This window comes from Lissotriton helveticus, chromosome 3_2 (genome assembly GCF_964261635.1).
Source record: "Lissotriton helveticus chromosome 3_2, aLisHel1.1, whole genome shotgun sequence".
Lineage (NCBI taxonomy): Eukaryota > Metazoa > Chordata > Amphibia > Caudata > Salamandridae > Lissotriton > Lissotriton helveticus.
In genome coordinates, this window is record NC_136062.1 from 288,835,121 (window position 1) to 288,852,160 (window position 17,040).

Genomic DNA, 17,040 nt, shown 5'->3' on the forward strand with positions numbered 1-17,040 from the left:
CATAATCCCTCCTCTGGCCACTGTTTGCCGCCTCTCACCGTCTCTGTTGCTGCCTTGGCCCACTAGGCCTGTGGGCTCGCTGTAGATGCTCAGGTGCACCACTCTCGAAATCCCCCCGAGGGATCTGACCCAGACGCCTTCTCCCCGCACGGGCCCCGTTTTCTCCTGCTGCCCACACACGCTCTCTCGCGAGCCCCGGCCTCTCTTGTGCGCAATCGGCAGTAGTGCACTTGCCGCTGTCTGTTTGTTGTTTAAAGAGACATCAATACCTCGTCCTGTTGGGGTCGTCTCCAGCTGTCGGGTGAGTACTGCCTCGGGAGTCGGCCTCAGGAGTTTCCGCAGATCCCAGCCACCATTTTCTCTCCCAGACTCGTCTCATATCCCGCATACGCTTTCTAGCAGGCCCCAGCACCGGGAAGCCAGCTCGTCTTGTGTGCAGTCGGTACCAGAGCGCTTGCTGCTATACAAAAGGAAGCTCTCCGGGGACCACTGCATTGTTTGGGCTGGAAGGGGCGATCGGGAGCAGGGAGACAAGCGAAACACGTCTTACCCGCTCGCCATCTTGGCCAAGCCCCCTCCCCTCTGAATTTAGAGGATTTTTAGTTCCAGACAAACTCCAAAGGAGGCCCAATATCTCTTAATCCTGTGTTCAAGTCATTAAAATCCTCATTCACTTTCTGGCTAATAATAGTACTGGAATTTGTTAATGGATACATTACTGAGCAGTAAATATATAATTCATAACAGAATACACAACTTAAAAAAGTAGTTTTATTTATTACTCTACATCAAAAGTCTTTTAGATGTGGTAACTTTCGTCTCTCCAAATCGGCATGTAGATATCAACTTATGTTAAGGATAACATCACAAAACAGAAAAATTAATATAGATTTGAAACTTGTTTTAGTTATGTATTCAATTTCGTCAACAGTGGAAAATATGGCTTACGTATTAAGATACAATTACAAATAGTTCTTCAGGGTGTCAGAGTGAAGTGTTACAGAAAACAATTGAATTCAAATAAAACAATACAAGCATGTTCATCCTAAGGATACAAATATGAATTTATATGATGGCATTTACACTCCAACCGTGATAAATAATTAGCAGCTGCCAAATAATGCAATGAGTATTCGTTGTGGATATTCTTCAGTGTTCATACATTGACAGCTATATGCTGGCATAACTGCACAACTTGCCAGATAAAAATGAGGTGCTAATAACAAATGTTCACTGTTCTCATTACAATGCCTGTAATAATTATGTTCAAAAGCAACCTAGGTGTGTGGGCCACTACAGATTCCCTACAGTAATTTACTGTAGAACTGAAAAATACATTTCTGGAGCTGTAACAAAGGAACAGCAGGCTTTATCCAATCCCATTGTCAGGCTCCTATCACTTTACCAGCCTACCCACCTACACAATTAAAAAACACAACAGCTCCTCTTTTTCTCAATTTTTTACATGTTGGCTCTTTCCCAACTCAAGACCGTTGCTTTACACTGGTCTGGCTGGTGGCTAATGGACAACTAAGAAATGCCCTGTAGGGCATAACCAAAAGGTTTTAGGATAATTAGTCTTTTAATAACAACCACTCCAATACTCAGAAAACATGGCAAATTCTACTATTTCATGTTTTTCCAGATCAAAGTCCTTCCTCAACTCTATTATTCTAGAATGTATTTAGGTCTGTGAACGTTTGTACTTTCTTCTCATCTAGTTTACATCTTCTCCTTTACAGGCATGTGTTACAATTTAGAAATAACCTTCTTTTACCTACTCCCAGCCCCAGAATGACCTTTATGAAACACCTCTCAACATTTTCACATTTCTTATAGCACAGTTTCTTCCTTGTCTGCGAGTGGTCTTCATACCACCTAATGAAATATAAAGGACTGTTTCTTGATTAACTAAAATGCAATGCATGTTTTTGCCTAACAGCACTCTACTCCAGGGTAAAGGGAAAGTTCGTTTTTTGTTTTTCAGAAACAAAACTCCTGTATTGGAAGTAAAAAGATTTGGTGAACAGCTGGCCAGCAGATGGCAGCAATCCACCAAACTTGTGGTGCTTTCAGAGGAACAGCTGTGTCAGCAGTTCCTCTGAATGCACAGAAACCACAGCTGTGCCGGCGGTGATCTCTAAATGTGGCTGGCGGTAGTCCATCAGGGTGATGGGCGTGATGTCCTCCGCCACTGTGATGAATGTGCAAGCCGCCTGCACACCGTTAATGGGTGGGTGCAAATGTATTTCACAGACACTTGTTCCAATGCAGTGCAATTGCTCACAGGCGATCTGTTGTCTCTATTTTATTTTTTACCCACTGTTCAGTTTTTTTTTGTAATGCTGTCTTATCTAATTTTGCATTTACTATATTGTGCTCTGGATTTTAGCCTGATCATAGGCTGTGATCTAGTACAACTCGTGCATAAAATGAAAAAAAAATGCGGCGTAATCACTGGCACAATATATTGTGTTGAATTTGTTTACATACCAGCCTATTAATGTGATGTTGACAGTATCTATATTTACATTTATCTCTACTTGCAAAGACTGACCAAAGACGATTAATACATATTTATGTGTTCACATATGTTTAGATCACATTGCTTACATTGTTCTTTATAATAGAACAAAGGCATTTTAGGCTTATCAAAGCTGCTTCAAGAATGTCTGGTTCTTTTGGATCATATAAATTACTTGTCAAACACCACACCACTGGCCATTCCATTTTCTTTTCAAACACTCTTGTATACTCATATTCAACCGTTTGCATCTACCACAGACCTTAGCCTTTGACTGGGGCCGCTTCAGAGAGTTCTGACTTTGCTTCTTCACAAAATGTCTTTGGACATGTTGGCCAGTAAACAATTTCTGACCCACTTTTATTACTTAACCAGTTCCAGTCTACATCTTTTGATTTCTGAAATTAATATGATGACCTGATATTATGATCCGATTTGGCCCTACTGTTTTCTTGAAAACCATCAACTCATCGGTATTGCCATTTAGAGAAACATAGATGATGATGTTACTTGGCTCCCCATCCTCCAATGGGGTACGTGGGGTAACCTGGGACAATTTCTAAATCATGGCAGTTCGCTTTGAGAGCCGCAGAGGGGCCGCACTACCCCTCCCAGATCAAGATCAGCTATGTCTCATCTAGTCGTGAGCAGTGCTTGCCCTTCCCAATGTGATACCAAAAGGCATAAGAGCCAGTGGTACTTATTTTCTCGTATAGCTTCAGCACTTTTGCCTACATTTGATGAAAAGATGCTGCAGCTTCATCTCAGTGGCTAAGCAAGGAAAGGACCCTGTTGCTTTGAGAAGGAGGACAGATATCATTCGGGTGGGTGGGATTCCAGTTTCCACATCATATTGCCACAACCTATTGGGCACATCATAAGTGAACCTATCACCCGCTCCCCAAATGAATTGTACAGGCCACGCCCCAGCGATACTCTATGGCAGAAATGGACTCTACAGCAGCCAAACAGAATTGACATTCAAGCATTGGCTGCTTTCCCAGTTCAGCATTTTTCTGGGGTTTGTAACAGTACAGCCTTTGCTTCAAATGACCTGCAGTACAGACTTAGCTTAGTGCAGAAATCATTATGTTGGCTAAAATTAATTGTTTCTTTTGATATCTTAGGAGGAAGGTGCTAAAGACGTGACTTGCTCCGAACAATAAATAGTTTGTCTGCAGAACTGTTCAACTTCAGCAGATGATTGTTTGCAGATTCTCCAAAAGATCAATAACAGAAGGAATTACAGATCTGGAAAAATGGGTCCTTGTTTCTTGTGTGACTGGTCATGGAAACTATTGCTTTTTTGTAATATTTCACTAGTGCTTCACCTCTAAAAGTGCAAACACCTATAACATGATTTTGGATGTTATTGCATGAACTTATTCAAGCTACTGAAATTATCCATCATGTTTGAAATAAGTGTTGTGTTGTCTAGGTTGCTTCTAAAAAATACTTCCAGTGATTAATTTGTATTAACCCTAGTCAGCTGCATAATTCTGAAATGCTTAACACATTTGTCGTACAGCACATAATGATAATCTAATGGCACACGCTCACAGGAGTAAACATGTATATCAAACCCATTTTTCTTATTAGAACACTACTTAAACTCCAGGAAAAGGTGGGATGTACCCCTTTGTTGCTCTACAAAAAGAACATAATATGATCAATGCAACGCACTCGATGTAGGTAATTACTTTGATTAAACCACTTCACATAATTCTCACTTGCTACTGAGACCAGTGATATAAATGAAATCATGGAAAAGGGCTGCAATAAATGAAACGTGCCTCCATACATTACTAATGTTGTCTAGTTGAAAAATGAAGCAGCTCCGTATTCGTTTCATTCTGTTGCTTTGCTTCGTTTCACATGCCAAAGTTGGTTTCAACATCATGAAGAGTCAACATGAAAAGTAAGAAAGCCGGGAAAGAGTGAGGATCATCACTGGCGACAACATCATCTTGCCATGTGTAGCTTCTTCTGATGTTTTTCTTTCTGCTAAAATATGGCACGGATAATTTCGAAATTTATAACTAACCTAAAGGTACAGCAAACAAGCTAATATCTAGAGTCTTCATGAAGGGACCTTTACAAATTAATTATCAGGCTAAGTGTTTCTTCGTGATATCATCAAAACTAATTGCTTCCAGTTTTGTATCTGTGGTGTTCTATAGCAAAACAATCTATACTGAATTGCAAGTTCAACTGTCTAATTTGTAAAATGCTGTAACACTCAATACTGGGGCACATATTGTTTCTACGCATACTCAATTATGGAAGAAAAGAGAAATTAAACACTGAAAGATTAAGCCATATGTATCAAGCCTTTTTCCCGTTTGCAAACTGGCCGATTCTCAGAATCGGCCCGTTTTCGAATTGGGATGTATCATCCCAAAAGGCCATCGCAAAATAGAGAATTGCAAAAGTTGCGATTCTCTATTTTGCCAATGCAATTAAAGAATTGAAATTGCGATTCCTTAAATGCAATTCTGGAAGCACCAGTAATTTGCTATTTGGCCTTAATGAATTGCAAATTACCACCCACTTCAAGTTGGTGGTAATTTGCGATTTTCTTAAAAAAAACACTTTTTTTAAGTGCCATATGTCGCACATGCCTTTACGGCATGTATGTGCACAAAATGTGTGCACACATGCATATTTTAGGGGTCCAACAGGGTGTCATTTTGGCACCCTTGCAACCTTGAAATTGCATTCTCAATTTACGATTCTCTAATTGGTAATCACAAATTGAGAATGTCTTCCCATTCATTCCTATGGGCCTCCTAGCCAATAGGAATAAATGGGAAGGTATTCCTTAATGGCGAAGATCAATTTGCGATTCGCAAATAAAGAATATGTAGGATTCACTAAATTTTAAACAAATCCTACATACATTGCATTTTGCGATTCTCTAATTGCGATTCGCTAAAAATAGCAAGTTGAGAATTGCAAAACTCATTTTTGATCCATATGGCCCTTTATTATTTGCCCAGAAGCACACATTTGCTCTTGGAGGAAGTGGGGTGAGGAGGGGTTACTGAGATTGGAACTCACGTTTCACATTTACACAGCTGACAATTCAGTTACTTGAACAAAATGGAAAAAAGGAGTGACATTCTATTTTCTAGACTTAAAATACACCTCAGCTCTCTTTATCTGAAAATGTCAACAGACACATACGGGTCTAGTTGAAAAGTACAGATAACCATTTATAAAACGATCATTAATTGTGTTTAGAGGAATAAATATTTAGCCTGTGCACGTAGTCTAAATCTTATGCTGTACATATACTACCTTTTCACCTAGCAGAGCCATTTCTTACATTATGTTGTATTTGTTTCCAGCAGCGACCCCAACTACTGTATAAGCACAGACAATGTAAAGGAATTATACCTAGCAGAAGTCTTCTGTAAAAGATTGCTTCCTGTGTACATAATAGTCTATTCCAAATGTCTTGCTCAACTGCCTAATGCTCGACATACTTTAAATAGAATATTCTGTGATAAACGCAGTGTTTTTAGTAAGAAATCTGTTATTCAGTGCCAAGATGCCTACGGGTAATGATGTACAGCTGTACTGCCATACAGTGTATGTGTGCCTTATCACTAAACTGTTTGGGGAAGGCACTTATGCATTACATTAATGCAAACAGATATCTTGATTGAGAAATTGAACTTTAATGGGTAAGAGAATGGAAAGTGTAATTACAAGTTATTTGCCCAGGAAAAGGGATACATTGCTGACCTGGTTTAAAGGGTCAAAAACCCCAAGGAAATCCATATTCTGAATTGAGGACCACGCCTTTTCCTCCGCATTTATCACATGATCTTTTGATCCCATTCACCAACCTTTTAAACGCACACTGTACATCTGCATAAAGGATTCATTTCGTCATTTACCACCTGTTTTAGCAAATGGTAAATAACAGTGGCGGGATCGCTAAGGTTTAGGGCAGTGGAGATCGGGAGGGCTTTCAGGGCCAGGACAGATGTTGATATAGGGAAGTGTTCCATTAACCCCAATGGTGTTACACACATCGTGTAGATGCAGTGGCGTAGCATCGGCGGGGCCAGCCACGGAGGTGTTGCCCTAAGGTGAAAAATTCTAAGGGGCATTCTTAGGGACGCAACATTTTAAAAGGTACTTGCCTTGTCCTGAGTGCTGGCAACCCACTCTACGCCACTGTGTAGATGTTCTCAAACTTTGCCAGGCTCAGCAGTGTTTTTTCTGGCTGTGACCGGGCTCCCAGTAAAACCAGGGCTGATGTCCTTGCTCTTATGTATTGCAAGCGTAGCAACACAGGGACAGTTCTAATCAGACAGAGCAGTATCGCCACTGCAAATTCTACTCTGACTTTTAATCAGGCCCTCACTATAATGGCAAGCTATCAGAGCAGTGAATAGAATGAGAACAAAGGGGCTTACATACTTAACAGCATAATGTTGTATGATACAATGTTTAAATTCATTCTACTCAATAATTTGGTTTTAGTTAACACCAAAAATACCACAACAGAACATTCTAATTCATAGTTCTGTTTTCGAAACTGCAAAATACTAAGGTCCAATCGAGCAAGTAGTCTAATCATCTTATTACAGCGATTTGAACATTTATAAAAGCTAGTTGCTATTAAATAGCCAGCTAGTTTCAGTTTTCCAATGCAATGGCAACAGGCATGCTGGGTCTCAAATGAAAAGTGTGTGCGTGTGTGTCTGTCTATAATAATCTTTTAAAGATAACATGAAATCATTAATGGGCTCATTTACATGACCCTTGCACAGCCGGTGTGTCACTTTTAAAATGGGAAAAAGTGACGTACCGGCGGCACAAAGGTTTTGTAAATAAAGCCCTAAGAGTGTATGCCACTAACGCCAGTCCTTCACTATAGTGGGCTGAATTCAATAGCCTTTCTCCCTCTGTGAACATAATCTCTGGATAATAATGACAGTAATAATAGCAATTATTCTGCTGTGCTCACTGAGTATTTGCAGGGAATGTAATAAGATATAAAAACCTGTTGCTATACAGCAGCAGCCATTGCTAAAATAAAATATAAAAGACTCATTCTGGCGTATTTAGTAACATAAAAACTATTAGAAAACTGATTCAACTTTAAGGGAGCTTAGGAGGTCATTACTTTCAAATTTACTCTGCAAAACAAGTCGGCTTCAAACATGCCATGTAGTCTTTTTTTTTTTACTATATTGTACAAACATTGTATTTTATTACTTTTCACAGCATATCGTCACTGTTGTGAGTTTATTTTGTGAAAAATATACTGTGAGCTGAGTTTGCTTCATTAAATTTCTTTAGCTCCTATAATTCTACTTTTTTTACACTGATTCTGTAGAGCGCTCACTAAGAAGCTTGTCATTTGAAGGCTATTAACACGGGTTTGCTGGATGGAATGATTGCCAAACACTGACAATTATTCAAGTTTTCTGTGTAAGTGCCACTTGGTGAAAATGTAGTTTGCTCGATTGGACCCATTTTGTTTGATTATAAATAAAACAAGCATCAACAAGTACAACATTTTACATGTAAATGAACATCATAACCCTAAACAACTCACATTGCTAACACATGAATAAACAGAGAATTATTGCCTAAAACTATACTGAAACAAACATACGTGTAAAAACGTAAGGCACATTTCTGTTAAAGAGCGAATAGTACAATATATGGTTTCCTTAAATACACATCTGGATACATTTGTGATTGGAAGGAGTAAAAATCAGTAAACGTGTTTATGGCTGCAGATGTTTGCGTGTGATATATATCCTGACAGTTTCTGTGCTGACAATGCAGTTCCAGTGACATGATGCTTCTTTTAAGGGTCCAGTATTGCGTCCCTTTCAAGAAAGCTCACTTCTTATTCAAGCACGAAATCAATCTTCTAAGTTTGCTTTAGCAAAAATGTCCTACTAACTCAAAAGGCAAGAGGTTCACTGCTCATACTTCAGACTTTGTGTGTTAGTATTTCGCATTATAAACAAATATGTGACTTGGTTTTCACAACCAAAGTTCAGAATTCTAAGATGAGATACATCCCCAGTTCTTATATCTAATTGTAGCGCAAATGAATAACACAATGCAATATATGTTGGCAAATAACCACATTCCTGGGTTTATAAGGAAATCACTTTCTGCAACAGCACCAATTTCACAAAAGCAATAAATATAAAAAAGCACGTGACTTGTTAAGTTGTCTCCTTCTCTGTTTAAACCCACTGTAGATTGTCTAGATTTGATCAAAACAATTTCCTTGAGAGTTCAGAGACAAGAGATGATCATCACTGAGGAAATACCTGTTCTCCTACATTCTGTAAAGTCAATCTAGTATTTCCATGACATTATTCTTTTTCCAGTAAGGAAAACTCATTGCACAATTTCCTGTCAAGAGCCAAGAAAAACTCAATAGTTCTTCAAATTTTTTTGGTTTCGCTGTCTACAGTACACTGATGCCATCTTTTGTTGTCATCAGAAGTAGGCAGAAAAATTAAAAAAGAATGTGCAGCATCCTGTCAAATCCAGGCATAGGTACACGCCATTACATAATGGAATAAAATTATGTTTTCATGCTGTATGAGTTGGAGCTAGGATAATCTTTAAGGCATGAATTCTTTAATTCCATTTCCAACACCAGCACACTAGACTGTCAACAGTCTGTATTTTGGTATTAAAATTGTACGAAACCAAATGTCACGAAGGCTAAGGACACTTACAGTACTTCTGTTGTGATATTTCCATAATAGAAGTTTCCTGAAAATGATTTATGTACGTATTTGGAGTAAAAAAGTCCAGTTCTTATTATTCAAGTTCACATGTTTACAGTTGAAATTTTATAAAAAAAATATTTTATCGCATTTTAGCAGGTTTTGACGTTTCAACGGTTTTTTGCTTAACAGATGGCTGCAGCTCTCCGGTTTCAGTCGCTTTCCTTACTGTCTTAGGGCTTATGGCACTTTTGCGAGAACCCTGAGGGCTGGGCATGCCTTTCTTAGGGATCTGTGGGCTGGATTGGGTGGATCCTGCTTTCCGTCCCATGGAGGGGCTTTTGGATCCCTTAGGCTTTGCTGGCGTTTGTAGCGTATCAGTGCTCTTCAATGACCTCAGCCCCAGAATTTCACAATAACGGTTACACTGATGAAGTGATACGAATAGTTCAACAGAAGAAGGGCAACAGCTCTCTTTGAGGCCTTGATACCTACAATTGATACAAAATTAAGTTTAGACACACACAGACTTTCATTGATGGAATACAAATTGAAATGCCTCTTGTGCTTATTAAATGAAATGACCACAGACTTTCATTCTGCTTCAATCTCATCCTAGGATACTTTTTTGAGAAATATGTTGCATAAAACTACATTAATTCTACTAAAATTGTGCTTACATTCAATGGAAATGAAAGTACATTCAAAAGGATTTGCTAAATAATGAATTTGTGTTCACTGAAGGCCGGCACATTTGAATATGTGAGACAGAGCGTGTAGGAAGTTGGCTCTGTATATAGTATACCAAAGTAAGGTATAGTGTGCACAGAGTCCAGGTAGTGCCCAGAGGTATAGAAGAGGCTAAATTAGGTAAGTACTATCAGCTCTCTTTGTGGTAGTGTGGGCGAGCAGTTAGTCCAATCTAGAGGGTGTGTTAAGCATTTCTTGTATTCGCTCAATCAAGACTGAAGGCACACACTGAATCCAGACCAATAGGGTAAGTATAAAAAAGGTATACTTGTATTTTATTTCTAGAACCAAGCAGGACTTGGTACAGGTAGGTAAAATATACTATCAATCATAGAACATTTCAAGAAGTGGTACTGGGAATTGATTTTCAATCGTTACAGGTTTGTATCGGTTCAAAAAGCAGTTTAAATTACACAGTAATTACTTTAGATGACTTTCTCGTTACTTCTGTATTACTTCGACTACTCTGGGTGATATGCCTAGATATCACACTCTAGACTTCACTTACAGGTAAGCACGACAATTATCCGTTTAAAGCACAGTTACTTTAGTCCCATACAAAATGGCCACCTGGCTATGGGAGCAAAGCTCCTGGAGTTAAGGTCAGCACTGCAGGGACTAACAATCAACACAGAAGCTGCACTACCTGGGGCACAGGGGCAGCGGGGTGCAGTGTACCAAGGGGACGTAGGGTACAAGGACCATTCTAATAGGGACTTTTGGTTTGGAAAAGATGCTGCCGGCTCAGGCAGGGAGACTTTCTGGAGGAGACCACCAGCTGGAAAGGTAAGTTGGGTTTTGGGGGATGCCTGGAAAACGTCGGTTGGGCCAGCCAAGGCCGTTGGGCATCTGATGCAGGGGTGTCTTTTGGCATCAGGTCTCCTTTCCCAGCTCTGGTCGCGGCCGGGGGACCCTTCCGGTTGAGGCTGCAGAGTGGTGCAAAATCACAGAGGTGCCTGGATCCGGATTCTGTGGGTGAATCTGTGTTTGAGCAAATCCGGTGCTCATGGGAGACAGAGTCTTAAAGATGGCCACAGGGCAGGTCCTCCGGGCTCTGGGGGCTGCTGCAGTTGCTGGGGCTCTCGCTGTAGGCAGGTTGAAGTCGGGAGAGGCTAGTAGGGCTGGGGCAAAAGCAATAGGTGTTCTCTTCTTCCTGTGTCAGCACGTCTCTTCGGTCCATCTTCTTTCTTCCTAGAATCTGAGGCAAGGTTCAGGATCACCTCTAAATACTACATTTAGGTGTGCTAAAGGGGTGTGCAGGGCAGGACCATTGGGTCCCTTTCTTGGGGTGGGTACACCCTCTATTTGGCCATTTTTCAGTGGGAGGGGGCTATGAGCCTTTCCCTAATTGGCTGGGTTCCCTCATCTTCAAGATGGAGGGAACTGGGGGACTGAGATGTGTGCTTCACCTCGCCTCCCCACCTGAGGGGTGGAGTTGGCAAATTCAGGCACACCTCTCCTCCTAGCTTTGTTTTCCCGCTGATTCTCCCACTCAAAGTGGGGGCAGAACCGGAGGGTGCCAGTTGTTGGGGGCAGTAAAAGGCAGGGACAGCTTATAAAAGTGGCAGACCTTTATAGCTTCCCCTTCGTGGACCCAGCCCATCCTGGGGGACGAGGCATGACACCTATGCCCAGGGTGAGCTTTGTTTAAACCCTTCTGGTGGTGGCAAATGGCAGGCAGCCATTCAGGAACTACACCAGGGCTGGTCGTTTTTTAGAGAACATCTCTAAGATGCCCTCTGAGTGCATTTTACATTAAATCCCACACTGGCATCAGTGTGAGTTTATTGTGCTGAGACGTTTGCTACTAAACTTCCCAGGTTTTAGTAAACCCATCTATGGAACTGCAGAGTTCGTAGTGACCAACTCCAAGACCATATACTCTTTATGCCTTTACTACACTTATAATGTCTAAGAATGGACTTAGACACTGGGTTCATGGCACTGTACCCTCACCTGAGGGACAGTACACCCTGCTAGAGGGTGACTTACCCAGGCCTTCAGCCAGTGGGTTGCAGGCATGGCAAACAGGGATGTTTGTTATGTTGACTCTTCACTTTCTCCACACCAAAACATGCAGCCTGCAATGGGACTGTGTGGGTGTTAAGGTATAAGGTCTCTAAAAGTGGTACAATAGGTCCTGGAGCCCTTAGAGTCTACAAGGATGTGGGCCATGTCGACCAAAACACGCAGCCTGCAATACCAGTGTGTGGGTGTTAAGGTATAGGTTCTCGAAGGGTGGCACAATAGGTGCTGCAGCACTTAGAGGCCTTCCTTGGTGACAGTGCCCTAGTTCCCCATGGTACCTTACACAAGGGGCTTACCTGTGGCCAGAGATGTGCCAATTATGGGTACAAAGGTACAGTTTTGGGAAAGAACACCAGCCCTGGGAACCTGATTTGCAGGGACCCAGGGCACATCAAGTCTATTTGCATCAGATGTCAGGTAAAAAGTGGGGGGTAACCATGCAAATATGGCATTTTCCTACAAGGTGCCATCAATCCTGACAGTCACCACTGGGAGTGATGGCGTGTACAGTTTTAAAGCCATGAGCCAGTCACTTTCACTTTCATGCATACTACATATGCGTAGATCAAGGGCTCAGACAGCTTTAGCTCTAATCCAAATGCATAGCGTGAATGTAAGAGAGCGTGGAATGACATAGACATGTTTAGCAGCTCATTGTTACAGAACGCCCTGCGCCTCTAGCACAGATCCCATCCTTTTCCTGTCAGACAGGCAATAGGGCTCAGCCAATGAAAGACTGAGTTGGGGACCCAAACAAGACAATCAAGAGGACTTCGGTTCATTCCTGCTTTTGCTTCCTCGCTCTCATGCTTTCTGCAGGCTCAGTCTGGAACTGTCCTATGCCATCCATTCCCCCTCACCAGTATGGCCTGGATGCTCCTACAACACTGGCCCATCTGACCAGGATGCAGAGATCTGCGGCCTCTTGCGTTAGGGTTCCAGGGCCTGAGATGAGGTGGGATAATTATGGTGTGGGAGTGTATGTCTGTATATATTTGTGCAATGGGGGTCCCTGGCACGTAGTGGGATTGACTGGTATTTAGAGAATACCTGGAATATGCTGCAGCATTAATTGCCATCTGATGATTACATACGACATATCATGTGTTGAATGACAAATGTGGTGATGCCTGCAACACATCATTGCATTGACAGGCATATGAGGATACCAGGATCACATCATGGCATTCGAAGCTACACAAAGTGTTAGAAATTGGGTTTCTGGTTGGCAGAGGTATGCACTCTGTGCAAGCAGGAACCACAATCCTAGTCAGTGTACGTGAGGTTGACACTAAAAGATCACCTGTTCTCACCCTCGGGTAGCTTGGCACACAGCAGTCAGGCTAATCTAAAGAGGCTATATGTAAACACACAGTAACACAGTGAATAAACCACAAAAAGACTGCACACCTATTTAGAAAAACACTATTATAATATGAATAAAACAAGACCAAAGTGACAAAAATCCAATAAGTACAAGTCAAGATATTATTTATGAATTTTTAAAGAATAAGCAAAAAATAGCGCTTAGAAGCAAATAGTGATTTAAGGCTACTCTAGGTTGCGCTGAACCGGGACAAAGTCAAGAGTTCAGGCTGCCCACGATGTAGCTCAGGCTGGTTGCAGGACCCACGCAGGACCCACTGAGCAAAGAAGAAAACGAGTTACTTACCTGTAACTTCAGTTATCCAGTATAGGTATCTTTCATAGATTCACATGCTTAAAATCATCCCCGCCGACAAGGTGGGAGTCTCAGGGTACAATAAAACATATACATTATAGTCATAATAACATTATACCATAGGCTACAGTGTAAGGAAAAGTCACTACAATACCCTATCTCAGCCTTTTTGTAAAAATAACCAAACTTGGAAACCAGCCAATCAGGCAGCAGCACCCTCACAGAGAGGCAAAGCCTCAGAGTTTCGTAGCACTAGTGATAGTAGTATACCATTATAATAAGGTAAGCCTCTCCGGGGAGGAGGGTGGGTCACATGTGAATCTATGAAAGATACCAATACTGGATAACTGAAGTTACAGGTAAGTAACTTGTTTTCTTATCCAGTATTGGGGTATCTTTCATAGATTCACATGCAATCAGAGAAGCTAGCAGTAAATAACACGTATGTGCATAGTGGATGGTGGGTATCATAAGAACTTCAAGAGATACCATGTCAAACCAATGCAACATTCACAAACATTTCTATATTGTGAGAAAGAGCAAGTCATACTCCTACACAATAATGGTCATATCAAATAGAGAACTTTTACAACATTAGTTACAACACATTCTTGCCATCAGGCTTACCTTATCTTAAAAGGTTTCCTAGTACTGCTTGTCCAACTGCTGATTCAGCTTCTGTTGCCAGATCCAATCAATAATGCCGAGTGAAAGTATGTACACTCTTCCAGGTTGCGGCTAGGTAAATCTTGTCCAAGGACACACCAGCAAACAATGCCGAAGAAGAGGACACTGCTCTGGTAGAATGAGCTTTTGGCTTGCTTGACAATGGATGGCCTGCTTTGCAATGGCAGAACTGAATAGCAGACGCAATCCACTTTGAGATGGTAGCTTTTGAGATAGCTGATCCTTTTTTGGGGCAACCATATGAGAGCAATAACTGATCTGATTTTCTGAAGGATACAGTTCGAGATATGTAGAACTTTAGGCATCTTTTGAGATCCAAAGAATGCAATGACTTCTCCGCCGCAGACGAGGGATTGGGGAAGAATGTCCGCAACACTACAGGCTCATTGAGATGAAATGAAGTTCGAACTTTAGGTATGAATGTGGGATTAGTTCGCAAAAGGACGTAATCATTAGAGAATTTCAAATATGGTTGTCGTATATTGAACGGATGTATTGTCGTGTATTTCTATAGGTTCTGAATCAGTCCCCCTATTCCTGACCCTATTCTGGTTAAACTAACTATCAAGTTAACTAACAGTTAGCCCATGAGGCATGAAAACCCCCATGATGCAGATACCGTTATCTGACGCAGTCACACTACGGCACAGGAACGTGTTATCTGATTAGGTCATAACGCTTGAGATCTAATTAGACAAGCGACATTCCTCCAGCCCCTGATAAGGCATACGACGTTCTCATAACAAATCAAACCTATGACAACCTGGATAATCCGTGCGGCCATTGTTTTGATTTCACAGAGAACTTTAGTAAAGAATGTGCTAACGAGCAAGTCGTAAGACATCTTTATTGACGTATCTATGTCCATCCTTACGTCAATCTCGGCACCTTTAAGGTATAAATATTGCCGACCTTGCCCTATGCAAACACACGCGTGGTGACAAGACGGAGCAGCCATACTTGCCGAAGCCGAGAGCAGAAGCAGACCCCGCTGGCAGCAGCCCCGCCTTCCTGACGCGCTGAGAGACGCGCTGCTATCTCAAGCCGAGAGACCCAGCACCGGCGCTTCTGGGTAGCCCTCGCAGGCAGCCTGGAATATCGAGAGCAGAGAAAGAGATACCATTCCTCATTCATCCTAAATTCCAGGTACAGAACTGAATAACCCCTCACAGAGAATTCTTTAGTTATTCACTTGGCAAAAGCAAACTTAACTTAAACTGTAACTTTCTATTCCCGCCCACGCATTAGACTTAGGTCAGGTACACGGGGTAGGCGTATTTAGAAACACCAGTTGAGTACGTTTAGTCAAATGTATATGTGTATGTAAATATATTTTAATCATTTTAAACATCATATGGCTCAGAAACCATATCAATGTTTTTACAGTATTATTTTATACTATTGCTTTTAATGTATGCACTTTACTTAACTATAAGTATTGCAATAATATCGATCCATTTCTCATGTATGAGAAAAGAGACTGATCAATAAATAACACCTTTTATTGAACACGCCCGTCTCTTCCTTTTCTCTACATTCTGATGAGACTAAGAATGCACGTACTGACTGAGTAAAATAATTGCCTTGTGCTCACACGACTCTCGAGATTGACTCTTGATTAGGGGAGAGCAAAGTTGTCATGTTCTATGGTTGTCAGAAACTAAATCCCTTCTTGTCTAATCAGGGGAGGTAATTCTTTCCTGAACATTCGAGAAAGTTTCTAGCGAACTCTGAGCTTAGCTGGCAAACCCAAAAATTAGGTCTAGTATCGACAGTAGTAGACCTAGTTAACGTCTGGCCTAGGCCTTTACTGCTGTAGGTACTATTCCAATGCGCAGAGCCTATTGGGAAGATAGGAGCTACACTACATGGCGCCCAACGCGTTTGGAAAGGGCGATAAAACTAACGTAAGACATTTAGAGTAACTCAGTCGTGCTTTCTCACTCAGACCCCTTTTCCCAAATACTCCAAAGACGTCTGGAGTGGGTGAAAGGTAATATCCTCCAAAACCTCGCAGGAGGGAACTCCTATGTATGGTTCTTGGTCAAGTCAACGTTGAAGGATATAAACAGTTCCAAAATATTGTGCATCTAATCTTTGTTCCATAAAGAAACCTGATCTGCAAATAGACATAATACCATCCTGTCTGTAAAATGGGAGACAGTGATGAAGAAAGAGAGGCAGTTAGATTAGCAACTGAACTCGCAGATGCTGATGCTACCATGCAAGCAGCAGACCCGAATATAACACTCATTCCGGTCATTAAAAGGAGATCTATAACCTTAAAACTTATAGAAAATGGACTGACACCTAGAGGTGGCACAGTCATATTCGTAATTGAGGCACACGAATATCGGCAGACAGAGGTATACTATACATGGATACATTTTCCAGCAGCAAATGCTGTAACAAAGTACTTCCACTATTACAAAGTAGAGGAACCTCCTGAAACATACACTCCTTTCGAGGAGGTGGAAGTACCACTCACCCAGCGGGAATCTTCTCACTTCCTTCCTGAGGGTACGGGATGGTGTAAAGAAAAAACCAAGGCAGAAAGCAATCTATAATAGAAAGGATATTAGGTTCGGGAGCTGGGTGGGTCAAACATCTAATAAGTGTCCAACGTAGTCTAAATAACTTGCCAAGAA

At 41.4% G+C, this 17,040-nt stretch overlaps 1 protein-coding gene across 4 annotated transcripts in view; it reads right to left on the minus strand.

Annotated features, from left to right (window-relative positions):
- Positions 1 to 757: 757 nt before the first annotated feature.
- Positions 758 to 17,040, minus strand: part of ALPK3 (alpha kinase 3) — a 1,275,893-nt gene continuing 1,259,610 nt past the window's right edge. For all 4 annotated transcript variants that reach the window (XM_078685238.1, XM_078685241.1, XM_078685239.1 and 1 more), the window contains one exon: positions 758 to 9,737. In XM_078685238.1, coding sequence (XP_078541364.1) covers positions 9,389 to 9,737 — 349 coding nt within the window. In that variant the 3' untranslated portion in view covers positions 758 to 9,388. The remainder of the gene's footprint in view (positions 9,738 to 17,040) is intronic.